Below are 13,289 nucleotides of genomic sequence, written 5' to 3'. Positions count from 1 at the left end.
GTTGTGGATCAATCACGTTGTGTTGTGTGGTGTGAACAGCTAAACAACTTGAACACTCATGATTTCACTGAGAGCAAGTCATGTAGTGTGAACTGCACAGTTCAGCCCGACATTTTAAAATCATGTAGTGTGAACTAGGCTTTAGGTGGTTTGATCTGCCCCAAGACATCACTTTAATGTGTAGAAGAGATCTCATCCTCTTACTAGATACAGGTGGCCTGACGCAAGCACGCCTCTCGGCCAATGGGAATCAGGCTCCGTGACGCAGCCTCTCCTGTGGACCAATAGGAACGCGTACGGATTAGCTAATGTAAATAAAACCCCCGGCCGCCTCTGCAAGAGCACGAGTTTTGACAAGAGTATACTAACGGCTGAACTTCGCTCAAGTCTTGTTCGTCACAGCTTAAACAGTGTTTTCAGATAGTAGCAATAAAACCGACTTTGAGGAACCCAAGCTGTCACTTACAGGTAATCATGGATCGCCCCAAACAGAAACAAATGAATCAAAGTGATAATGAAACCGATGCCGCGATCAATGGACACTTTGACAGCCGGGTGAAGATGCCCGGATGGCGCGCCGGTGGTGCCGCCGGGGACCCGAGCACCGTGCCGTCCCCCAGCGTGATGGAGAGCTGGCGGGAAGAGCGCACTCGCAGTCTGGAAGACAACGAAATGAGCCTACCGAGCATCGCCGCGGCGTACACCACTATCCTCAGGGGTCTCGGGGAAGACCCGCAGCGACAGGGGCTGCTCAAAACTCCGTGGAGAGCCGCCACAGCCATGCAGTTCTTCACCAAGGGCTATCAGGAAAAAATCGTTGGTAAGTTGCGAAAATGATGGACACTTTATGTGTGTAGCCTACACTTTTGTGGTTTAAGTTACATTTATATGTTAGCACAATTTCCTTTTTTTTCCTGAAGTTGAGATATTCGGAAGTGTCAGGGTGTTTCATTTTACTCTCGAAGAGAAATGGCACATGATACAACGTTAACTTATAAGTTAACATTCTTTTTTACAGTAGGCTAATTACTTTACAATTTGTTTTATTAGGCTAAACTAACGTTCACAGATGTGTCATTGGATTCAAAACCAACATGACAGAGCGCGAGACAATCGGGACAACAGGGGTATAAAAGTTGTTTGTACTAATGCTTACAAGTAGCCAAGTTCATTGAGTCAGATTTTTATTAATGAATCATTTGATTTTTTTTTTTTTTTTTATGGTCTGAACTGACTCAGTGTTGATCTCATGGTGGTTAACATCACACACTGAAGGTTAAGCATGTTAGTGGATAGCATAAATAAAACTAGTAGATTTTCAGTAAAAACTTCATTTAAATTTGGGTCTTTGACTCACATATGACAGCAGACTTGGAATATAATGCACAAGTCATATGGACCACTTTTATGGTGAGTTTTATTTTGAGTACATTCTTCAAAATCATGTCATGCATTTTTCACAATGACATGTGTATTTTCATCACAATTTCATGGCAGTTTTCTGTCATATTTTGGAATTGGTGGCTATGCACAAGAAACTCATTTCATACATTTCACTGACTGTTTGGTTTCAGATGGACCTTCACGCTTATGTTTCTACAAATTCATATAACTTCTTAAAATATTTTTTTTTAAATTAGATGCTTTGACCCGATTATGATGCAGAGAGTTTTATAACCCACAAATCATTAATCTTTTACTGACTCAAGCAGTGTCAAGCATTTCCAGTTAAAAGAATTTCCTCAAACACCTTCATGTGCCATCAATTTAACTGGTTCAACAGGTACTCCAGTTCAATGCAAAGGTTTATCTTGCGTAATTGTTCACTGGTCACTCTCAGGCTGTTGTCTAAGTGGTTGAGCCAGGGTGCTGCCCACCGTCACGTCACCATTAACATCCCCACATATAGAAAACAGCACATCTGGACCTGATTTGTGTAGAATTTTTAGGGCTCATCCATATGGAGTATATTAATGTTGCTTTTTACCCCCCCAAAAAACTCCTTGTTAAAGCAGACTGCCCTCAATGACCTCTTGCATTGCTTGAATATGGTACACAGTTCATAGATGGTAGAACATGCAAAGTCACGGTGAATCGTGCATTTGATAAGAAAATTCTAGAGGAAGGTCTTCGTCTTCGACGAGATTGGCTAAAGTTTGCACCACCCCTACAGCATCTTGAACTGTTCTGGAGTAGTTTTTTTGTGTCTCCAACAGAAAGTCATTTGCAGTGTTGGACAGCTTTCAAGCTCAGTGGGTTTGTGCGACACTGTGTTCCATTTTTGTGTTTTTATGGGTGGTGGGTGACTTGCGAGTTAAAGGGACACTTCACCCATTTGCATTAAGCTTTGTATCAAACCCAGTCATATTTTTGAATGGTCATGGTTTATTCCCTTATTTTCCCCTGAGATGGGAGAAATAAGGATTTAAGTGTTTTACTTCCTGCTTATTATGACATAAAAATCATGTCATGAAAAGGAAGTCATATTTCATTTAAAAGTCTAGAGACTACAAACATTAGCTCATCATTATTCAAGGGTGTGAATACCACTCTGGTGACAGCTAACGTTAGCCTTGTAAACAGAAGAGTGATTTCTCTGATGTGTGCACAGTTCCGGATTAGTGGGTGTGGCTTGCGGAGCTGTGCAATGTGGTGCATTGTGGGAGTTGTCTTGCATACAAATGCGCCCCTCGGTTATTTACTGTCTTTTCTCGGTCAAGAGGGCACCAAATTCAAAAATTATTTTACATTTCGACTACATATATGATCCACTTTCAATAAAGATAATGTTGAAATGGGTGAAATGCTCCTTTAATCCTCTGAGAAAAGGAAGCTGTTGGTGCTTGAATTTTTTTAAGGGAAATTATTAGGGATGCGCGATATATCGGTCACTATATCGGTATCGGTTTATAATGTTATCATTATAATTGTGTGCTTGGGACATGGCTTTTAATGGTGAGACTTTTGTTGTTGTAATCAGTCTTTTAAAAATATATATATTTAGATTTATCTGCCAATATATCGGTTATCGGCTTTGAAATATAAAGAAATCGGTTATCGTTATCGGCCAAAAAAATTTATATCGGTGCATCCATAAAAAAATAGATTTTTGTATGCATCACATTCTCAATGTTTTTCAATCATTTCGACCAAACAGCCATTGTAGACAAATATATTCAAAATGTAAGCAGTAAAATAAAAATAAAATAACTTAATAACTTTTTACATTAAATAAAAGGGACAATGTATAGGAATGTCTCCCATCTAGGGGTGAAAATGTATTTTGCATTCAAACAAATTGTGCTTTCCAGCACCTCGTTTTTTCAAATGCGCGTTGCGTCTCACACCTACGGCAGCTCGTGTAAAACTGAATGCTGTATAAATGCAGCCGCGTTAAGCACAAAAATATAGGACTGACAACCATTTTGTATAGCTGTGTAAAAATTCACTGTACTAGTCCAAATACTTACGCTGCCGTCTCGTCGTTTGAGGTAGGAGAGACCTGGGGTGTTTTCTTTTTAAATGCTCTTACATAGAAGTTGTGTTGCTGTGGTTTGCCATTTCAGTTTAACAGAGCATCCAGAGCACCATTTTATTCGATCTCTGTTAAAAAAAAATTAAAATCCCACACTTCAGATCTGGCTCAATATTTCTATAATAACGGCTGATTTTCAGCATGCCAGGGAGCCGCCATTATTGGGGAACGTGTGAAGAATCGACACATTCCACTCAAATTGACTAATTTACTTAATCAAAGTAATCAGTTACATTGACGCGTCATTCCAGCCCTACAATAAAACAGGCCTATCTGTCGCACTCGTAATGCTACTCATAAGTCACAGACAAAAGGAAGGAAGGATTGTGAAATAAAGGAATTATTATGGCATTATGCATTATGTCATTATGTTTCCTTACAGTTTATGGTTTTATCATGGTGTCATGAGAGATATTGCTCCATTTACAGCGGTTACGCAGCTCAAATCGGTTTCTTTCCTGCATTACCCATCATTATGCTGCGTTGCCCCCTGCCCCCACTGGCTGGACGGATGCCTGTCTCTTATTTAAGAGATGGAGATCAAGCCAAGATCTCAACAGCAGTAACATTACCCATAACCAGAGCTCTGCTTGTTGACTTCTCCACAATTTCAATGGGTTTCTATGGTTACTTATTGTATTTCAAGTGTATGTTTGCTTAGTGTGTAAGCAAGTTTGTGTTTAATTGAGTGTGTGTGACGGTGGCAGCGAGGCTGAAAGATGACTTTGAGGAGATGCTGATTTGATTTCCTGTTCTTTTTTCGGTGCCGCCACCGTCATACGTGAGACCTTCTTGTGTGTTGTGCCTGTGCATTTGAAAGCGGCTGTTTGTTTAGGATGAGGCTGATGACAGTTCTCTCGTAACAGCTGCTGCCCTCAGGTTAAATTCAACAGAGATGCTCAGATCAGCTACAACGTTAACACAACACCGCACTCACTGGTTAGTGAGTGGTGACCAGGATCAGTTTAAATATTAACAAAAGTTCTAGGAACCATGAAACGACATGGAAATAACTTGTTCAACCACTTTTATGAGGGATACTATCAGTTTGTCAGTGGTGGTTGCATAACTATTATTACTATTGCTCATCATCAGCTTTTAAATGTTTTTTTTTTCCCCCTACAGACTTTAATGTTCAAAATCAAATCATGCAGCTGTCTATGTGGTCTGACTTGTGATTTTGAGGAAATCTGTAAAATAATATCCAGGAGCTTAAGGCCACGTTTACACAAAGCCGGGTATTTAGCAAAACGAATATTTTCCCGCTCTCCGTTTTCAAAAATAACATTGTTCACACACCGATTTTGGCACGATCCATTTAAAGTAGGGTATCGTGGGGATTCGTAAAGGACAACGGGCGTTGGGCCGCAAGATTCCATTGTATCATCATCTCGTATAGTGTGTCATAGTGGGCGACAACCTACGTCGCGTCTGCGATGCTTCACGACAAAAAGACTAGCATGTTTAATTTTTTAACGGTCGTCCACGACGTTTCCGTCACATGTACAGTATGAGGTTGACCAATAGGATCACAGAAGCTTTTCCGTACACAACTTTCAAAAATGGCAAAACGAAAGAGAGACGATGGTGCTAACGTTAAAGCTAAAAATATACGAAAACAATATTTTACCTGAAGTTCTCTTTGGAGGATTGATAGCCCATACTGTCCTCTTCGAGCAATCCAGGAACGTGTCCATTGTCGGGTCACAGGACAGCCAATAAAACACTCACCGCTTCATTGGTTGTTTATGTTCGTTTCTGGAAGTCACTCGCTACTAGTCTCGCCTTCTCGATGACATCACGCGCCTCGTTAAAGACGGTCAGGTAGCAACTTGTAGTCTGACATATTTCTTGTGCACGACACCACAAGATTTTAGGAGTCAAAATCGCGTAATCTGACACAGTGACTATTGTAACAGACTATTGTAAAAATTGGTCACATGACCAGAATTTCACAGATACTCTTTTGAGACCCGTAACACCCTTGAAACAAACTAACAACCAGCCACAACAGGATGACGAATTTTGATTAGTGAGCACTGCTAATTTATTTATTTATTTATTTATTTTTTCAAAATGTAAAAATATTTGTTATTAATTGCTGTCACACCTGTCAGGTAGTCATAAACAGTTTGAAAAATGATTGCTTTCTGCCTTTTTCAATCACACAGTGACTGCACAAAAGTGGCAACAAAATATTGGAGTCACATCTCAACAAAACCCCGAAGCTCCGCCATCAGTTTGCCATGTCTCCACGGAAACCTTCCCTGAGATAGGCAGCCAGGAAATTAAAAAGCCCCACAAGAAAAGACAGTTCATTCTCAATAGATAAAATGGGATATGTTTGAACAGTGTTTGAAGCTTAGAGAAATGACACAGGGCCGCAACAGGAAGAGCGCATGGGGTGAAATATAATGATTTCATGATGTCATATCTTGATTTGTTGTTGTATTTTCTTGTAGATGTCCTGAATGATGCAATCTTTGACGAAGATCATGACGAGATGGTGATCGTGAAGGATATCGACATGTTTTCCATGTGTGAACACCATTTAGTTCCCATTTTTGGCCGGGTAAGACTAAACATTTCCCTTTTTCCTTCATTAGCATATGCCACCCTTGTGCAATTTGTATGACCGTATTTGAGAAACCAAAAAAAGAAAATTGCATTGAATATGTAAATTTACAAGTTAATTTGTTGCACCTCTATCCTATAAGGCTTTTATGATACTCTAGTTAAGGTCTTTATTTAATCTTTTTCAATTAAAATATTATTTATGATCAATTTTTAATATATTATATTATTATTACTTTTTTGATTTTATTTATTTTTTTCTTAGGGCTGTCAAACGATTAAATCGCGATTAATCGCATCCAAAATAAAAGTTTGTGTTTACATAATATATGTGGGTGCACTGTGTATAATAATTTTATATATATAAATACACACACATGCTTGTATATATTTAAGAAATATTTTCATGTACAGTATATAGATTTATATATAATTTATATTATATATAAATATTTTATATATATAAATAATATTTTTTTCTTAAATATACATGCGTGTGTATTTATACATATATACAAAATAATTATACACAGTGCACCCACATATATTATGTAAACACAAACTTTTATTTTGAATGCGATTAATCGCGATTAATCGCTTGACAGCCCTAAATAAAATATAGAAATGTTAGCATTATATAAATTATTATTAAGAATTTATATTTTGGCAAATAAATGAAGCCTATATATTTTTTGCATTATGACATTATTTTCATAAAGCTTATTGTAAGTCAAAAAAATAGCATTCTCATCACTGTAATGTGGACATAAATACTAATATATTATTAAAATGTTTAAGTATATTGTGAAGCACTGTTGCTCAAGTAAGTAGTGTTTTAAGTCAATTTATGCCAACTAAAAATCACAATGAGAAATTGCGTAATTATTATAAAAAAAATGTCATTAAATTGCCTTTAATGTTTATTTTTTGTGATTGTGGGGTGAAATATAACGTGGATTTGTTTTTGAGAGCGAGATTCACCCACTTGAAGGCAGAAACAGCTTCTTTCTTTAGTTTGATGCATGCACCTGAAAAACCTTGATGTGTAATCTGTCAATAACCAAGTTAATTAGCTACAATTAAATCTGGAAGCAAGTAACGAGAACACGCTGAAATATCAGATCTGAGTTCCACCGAAAAACAATAGCCACTTTAAATCCTCCAGGTTTGACATTTAGTACCTCCCTCGAGCTCATAACACCGCAGGTGTCTGCCATTTAAGACAAAAGAGACGCCGTCGATCCTGTCATGCCACAAATGGCTACTGATGATAGACTGAGCCATTGATCAAGCGCACTGAACGCTTTTTTATCCACCACTTGCAATTTTGTTTGTCAGATGCTGTTGTAGGGCTCTGGTTTCCACTGCGTCCCCCGCTGATAGCTCCCTATTCCTTCTCATCTATTTACCTCGCCTCTCTCTCCGCATCTGCAACAAGATAATGACTCACCAATTTCTTTCAAAGAGCCGTGCGCCCGTTCTCTTTCATTTTTGGCCCTCTTGCTTGCGCTTCAGCGTCCTCTATCTCCGTGATTGTCCTCACAACACTCTTAGTGTCCATCACGAACACCGAGCCGATCAAGTGCGCTCTCTTACACTAGAAACATATCTACCGTACATACAGCCGCCGCGTGTCTTACCTGTTGGTCCTAAGTGGATTTCGCCACAAAAAGCACTTTGCTCGTTTCCCAGGTGCTCTGTGGTCTTGGTAAAGTTCGATTGATGTCGAGAGGAGTTTGCCGGCCCGGAAAGAAGGCCGAGAGGTTTCAGTGACGTGCAGGATTATCGCATTTGAAGAGAAAAAAGAGAAAAGCCTTGCATGTCTGTTGATGCTGCCCTTTCTCTGGGCCGTTTCATCAAATTGTTGGTGACATTTGAGTTTGATGGTGGAGGGGGAGGGGGGTCGGGGGGTGTGAAGATGCACATGGACAGATACGGCTCTCTCCAGCCACTGTTTTACTCTCTGTAGGTTTTAGTTTTATAGTCTGATTCTGTGACATGTTGTTTGCTCGTGCCAATATATAGTTTTGCAACAGGTTATCATGTAAAAGAAACCATAGTTCTGGAAGAATTGTGTGTAACTCCCATGTTTTGCAGTTATATCTTTCTGTAACTTGTCAGTTAATGTGTTGTGTCTTTCACAGGTGCATATAGGTTACCTTCCAAACAAGAGGGTTCTTGGTCTAAGTAAATTGGCACGGTAGGTCAAATACTCCCTGTGGCCGGTTGCATAGACTAGTCTTAAAGGGTTAGTTCACCCAAAAATGAAAATTAAGTCATTAATTACTCACCCCCATGCTGTACCAACCCCGTAAGACCTTCGTTCATCTTCGCAACACAAATAAAGATATTTTTGATTGAATCTGAGAGCTGGATCAGTCCTACATAGACTGCCTAAGGGACTGGCTCTTGACGGCCCATAAATCTATGCACATTATTATTTTTATAAATTCAAATGCCCTTATAATCTTTAATCAAAATAACTTTCTCCCAGCTTTCTTTTTGGCCCATTGCGGGTGAGTTTATGTTTTCCTGGTGCAGTATTGAATCTTAATGGATCTCTTCAGAAGCATGCAAATTTATCCTGCCACAATGAAATCAGCAGCATTCGCTCGAGTGAAGGAGATTAATGGCTTTTTTCGCCTCAGGAATGTTTTTCGTCTGTGAAATCAAGATGCACGTGTGTGCGTGTGTGTGTGTGTGTGTTTGAAGCAATGAGGGTGTAAGTGTCTGTAAGAGGATTAGATACAATGTGTGTGACAAAGAGAAGCTTGATTCAATTTGACCCCAATACCTGTGGCTTATCCATCTCACAATGTCCCAACCGTAATACTACACTCCACTAATGAAGACATGACAACAGCAGTCATATAACTCTTACCAGTACCGCGCACACACACTTAATCACACGTGCACACACACAGTTGGATTTCTGATTTCTAAAAGTGGTTATTGTTTCATTTTTATGGCTGTGGCTTTCCTGTAGACCTTTCCATTTGGCTTGTAGTTTAATGGATCACTGCTGATCAAATGGTCAAACATGAAAGAGAATTTTTGATATTAAGTTATATTTGATAATATGTGCCAGCTGGAAAAAGGATTTTTTTTATTGTGTTTGTTCTACTCATTAGTATTATATTTAAATATACAAAAAAATATGTTTGGTGAGGCCGATAAGATTTTTGAAATATATTTACAATACTATTTACACAAGATTTAATTTTCTATTATTATTTTAATTTTATTCTTTTATTTCAAGTATTTTATATTTTAAAATTTAATCAGCATTATTACTCGAGTCTTCAGTGAAATCATTCTAATATGCTGATTTGCTGCTCAAGGAATATTTATTATTATCAATGTTGAAAAAAGTTGTGCTGCTTATTATTTTTGTGGAAATTAAAATTTTTAAATATTCTTTTGACTAGAAGGTTCAAAAGGACAGCATTTATTTGAAACAATAAAGGCATTAATAATGTTACAAAGATTTTTGATCGGTTTAAAAGTATACAATTTTGAACGGTAATGTATTTATGTTACAAAATGTATATATTATAATTAATTATATTTATATTAATACGAAGCCATTTTTAATTAACTTGCTTAAGTGTCTAAATTGAGCGTTCATGGTTAGTTTGCATTGTGTTTAAATAAAATGGAGGTATATTGTGTATAAATTACGCTTAATTATTAACAATGTTAATGCTTTTTGTTTTTCACCAGAATTGTTGAGATATACAGCAGGAGATTGCAAGGTAAACAATTGTACCATGGAATATTATTCATACACCTTTGAAATCCTTGTTTGTTTCACCAATAGCTGTAAAACTTCACACTGACATATTCTCAATAGTTGTGATCTGTCGGCTTCTCTCATTTCAGTTCAAGAGCGTCTAACTAAACAGATTGCGGTCGCCATCACTGAAGCTTTACAGCCTGCTGGCGTCGGGGTGGTGGTTGAAGCCACGTATGTGAAAATTCAAATTCAACATTATTTTACAATGCTATGTCTGACTAGAACTCAAGATTGATTTCCTCTCCAGTCACATGTGTATGGTTATGCGAGGCGTCCAGAAGATGAACAGCAAGACTGTGACCAGCACCATGCTTGGCGTTTTCCGCGAGGACCCCAAGACACGGGACGAGTTCCTGACCCTGATCCGGAGCTGATCTCTCCACTGCCAAAACTCTTCTCAAAACGCCTCCTCTCTGGTCCCGCCTCCGGACGAGGCCCTGCTGCTGTGTAACATAGTGTCCCACCTGCCTCAGTAACACCATCTCTTCTCTATCGCCTGTGTGTTTCATTGATTAAGGTTTTGTGCAGGTTTTACTCAGTCGAGCTGCGGGAGCCTCTGTTGACGGGACTTGCTGTTACATGGAAGCATTATGTTTTGAAAGACGTTCTAGATTAACACACTTTAACCTAAACCGACAAGCACCAAACCCACCAAAATTTGTTTACATCTCTTTCCGGTCGGGGCACTTTTGCGCTGTATTAAACACAATTGAGTTGCCAGACATAAACAACAAAGCAGTTTTATGTTTACGCTTTTGAACAGGGAGGTACGTGTCATTGTGAATACTCAATTTTACTGATATATAAAGTACTGTCGAGGTACAGTGGTACAGTAATGGTAATGAAAATCACCATGGTACTAAATTATTACCAAAATTCATATTCCTTGATATTTACAAGGTACTTAATTAGACATGGCAAAGATTATTATGGTATTATAATGACATAGTATAAAAAACATAGTATTACAATAGCATGACTTTTTAAAAAAATGAATAACCCAGACAGGTTTTATTGTTGTTTTACTATGTGCTGAAAATGTATTATGTGTACGCTGTCTTATAATGTAATATTTAATATACCAGTAATGTGTCCTGTGCATCAGTCAACATTTGTGCCCAACCCCAAAGAAAAAAACATCTTCTGCTCTTAAAGGGATAGTTTACCTTTACCCCAAAATAAAACTTCCATCCTCTTTTACTCGCCCTCATTTAAAGCTTGACATTTTAAATAATGTAAAAAAAAAAAAAAACTATTTTGTTTTTTTAAGACAAAATAAATAAAAAGTTTGTATATGTTGAGCATTCTATTTGATAATAGGCGTTATTGGCTAGTATCATATAGTAAGAATCACTGTAAAAATGAATGCGCTTTATCTAATCAAAAAAATTGGGGCAACAGATTACAAGCAATATTATTAATTAAATTTAACAAATTAGAATTGAGTAATAATTATTCAAATTATTTCCTTAAAAGTAACCCATTTGAAATGAGTAAAACTTACAAACAAAACTTACATTTAAGTCGCCATTATGGTGATTGGTGTCTGTTTTAGGTTTCTCCTTCATTGATTCTGCTTGTTAACATCAGGTGTCTTCAATGTTGGCAATATAAAATAAAGACTTCTTAATTAATCTTTAACGTCTTTCTGTAAACTTTTCTCATTTAAAATGGTTAACTTTTAAGGATTAATTTGATTAATTATTACTCAATTCTAATTTGTTCAATTTAATTAATAATATTGCTTGTAATCTGTTGCCACAATTTTATTGATTAGATAAAGCGTATTCATTTTTACAGTGTATGAAACTCTAATTTTTGAATAAAATGTAGTTTCTGATTTTTATACTGCCTAAAATAAGATAAGATTCTGCTAGGTTGTAATGTAAATCAGTGAGATCTTAATAACATTTAACAAAACACATAAATATAACTAAAAATTGTACGGCTTTCGTTCATCTTCGAAACACAAATGAAGATATATAAAAGTGATTTCTGATTTCTGTCCCTCCATTAACAACTACACAACTACCACTGACGCTTCAAAAAGTTCATAAAGAGATTGTAAAACTAATCCATTAGTGACTATTGCAGATGGGCACATCACAATGTCCATGCTAAAACGATATAACGTGCAGCCCTAGTTTAAAACTGATGATTGAGTGATGACAGAAGTTTTAAATTATTTTTGGGGTGAACTATCCCTTTAAGTGTTTATTATTGCTAGTATTTACAGGTTTCGTGCAACACTATTATTTTTCTGTTTGGCATCAACTGTTGAGTCTGATGTGTTGGGGTTTACGTGTTTAAATGATAACCAGGTCCAGCCTTTTGAATATCCTGTCTGTATAGCCATAGATGTTGTTTACACTCTGTAGGTTGTTTTTATTTTTATTTTTGGGGGAGAAAAAAAGACCAAAGGTGAAAGGTACAGTGGAGGTCAACATAGTATCTGATTTTCCACATTGTGGGATTCATGGAAAATACAGAACATACCTGCTGTACTGATAAATGTGATCTTTGTAATTAAAATATGAATAAAAAAGATGGAAACCAACTAAAACATATTTTAGGATTCTACATTTGTAGAACATATTTTGTACATTTACTCTGATGCATGTTTACTTGTCCTTGGGTATGTGTAATGTGTTTTGAGCATTATTGTTAGAATTTCAGTTCTATACTATGTATCATTGTAGAAAATTATATTAACCTCAAAAACAACAGATGCTGTGGATTTACTGACACTGTTGTATTGCCTGTGACTTTTTATTTTGACAATTTCGAGTGATGGTCTGCATTTATGAGTTCGGATGAAATTTGGAGCTGTGATGCTTCTGAAGACACTACGAAATGTTCAATGTCACAATCACTTCATATCAGTGGAGTCATTAAGAAAATGAGAACTAGTGATATTCATGTGGCCTTCTTTAAACGAAAGACTCACAGTCTTTCAAATACTTTACTATTGATGTTCACCATTATTTTCAGCTTAAAATAATAAATCTTATGTAAAATATGTTAGCATGTTGTTCTTGTTGTTATTATTTTTTTGTATGTGGGGGGGCAATGACTGGAAACGTAATTTATCACGTTTCATATAGACTGAAGGTAATTTTTATTTTATTTATTATTATTCTTCCTTGAATGAATTTGGACTATGCATGGGGACGGGAAAAGTGTGCTTATCGTGAGACAACATGAGATCATGACTTTTGCGTAAACATACACGGCAGCAACATGCAGGTATGTTTCTTCGCTGAGGAGCCAAGACTGAACTCGGCTGTTCCAGCGGTACAGCGGAAGGTGGCAAAAAGATGGAACGTCTCAATTCCCTACTCAGGGAACGAGGGTTACATACGTAACCGAGACGTTTCCTTTCGT

At 37.1% G+C, this 13,289-nt stretch overlaps 1 protein-coding gene across 1 annotated transcript; it reads left to right on the top strand.

Annotated features, from left to right (window-relative positions):
• Positions 1–334: 334 nt before the first annotated feature.
• gch1 (GTP cyclohydrolase 1) lies at positions 335–12,924 on the top strand. Its single transcript, XM_039672576.2, has 6 exons — positions 335–820; positions 5,998–6,107; positions 8,254–8,309; positions 9,833–9,864; positions 9,992–10,076; positions 10,153–12,924. The coding sequence occupies exons 1-6, from the start codon at positions 475–477 to the stop codon at positions 10,277–10,279; spliced, it is 756 nt and encodes a 251-aa protein (XP_039528510.1). The 5' UTR covers positions 335–474; the 3' UTR covers positions 10,280–12,924.
• The last annotated feature ends 365 nt before the right edge of the window (positions 12,925–13,289 follow it).

The sequence above is a fragment of the Pimephales promelas genome, chromosome 15 (genome assembly GCF_988280905.1).
Source record: "Pimephales promelas chromosome 15, fPimPro1.hap1.1, whole genome shotgun sequence".
Taxonomy (NCBI): domain Eukaryota; kingdom Metazoa; phylum Chordata; class Actinopteri; order Cypriniformes; family Leuciscidae; genus Pimephales; species Pimephales promelas.
The sequence above is the reverse complement of the archived record's forward strand: the minus strand, read 5'-3'. Positions and strand labels throughout refer to the sequence as shown.

Excerpts from the sequence above, each read along its gene's own strand:
- gch1 (XM_039672576.2), top strand. The coding sequence starts at position 475 with ATGGATCGCCCCAAACAGAAACAAATGAATCAAAGTGATAATGAAACC. Across the intron at positions 821-5,997 it reads CTATCAGGAAAAAATCGTTG|ATGTCCTGAATGATGCAATC; the intron begins GTAAGTTGCGAA and ends ATTTTCTTGTAG. Across the intron at positions 9,865-9,991 it reads ATACAGCAGGAGATTGCAAG|TTCAAGAGCGTCTAACTAAA; the intron begins GTAAACAATTGT and ends CTCTCATTTCAG.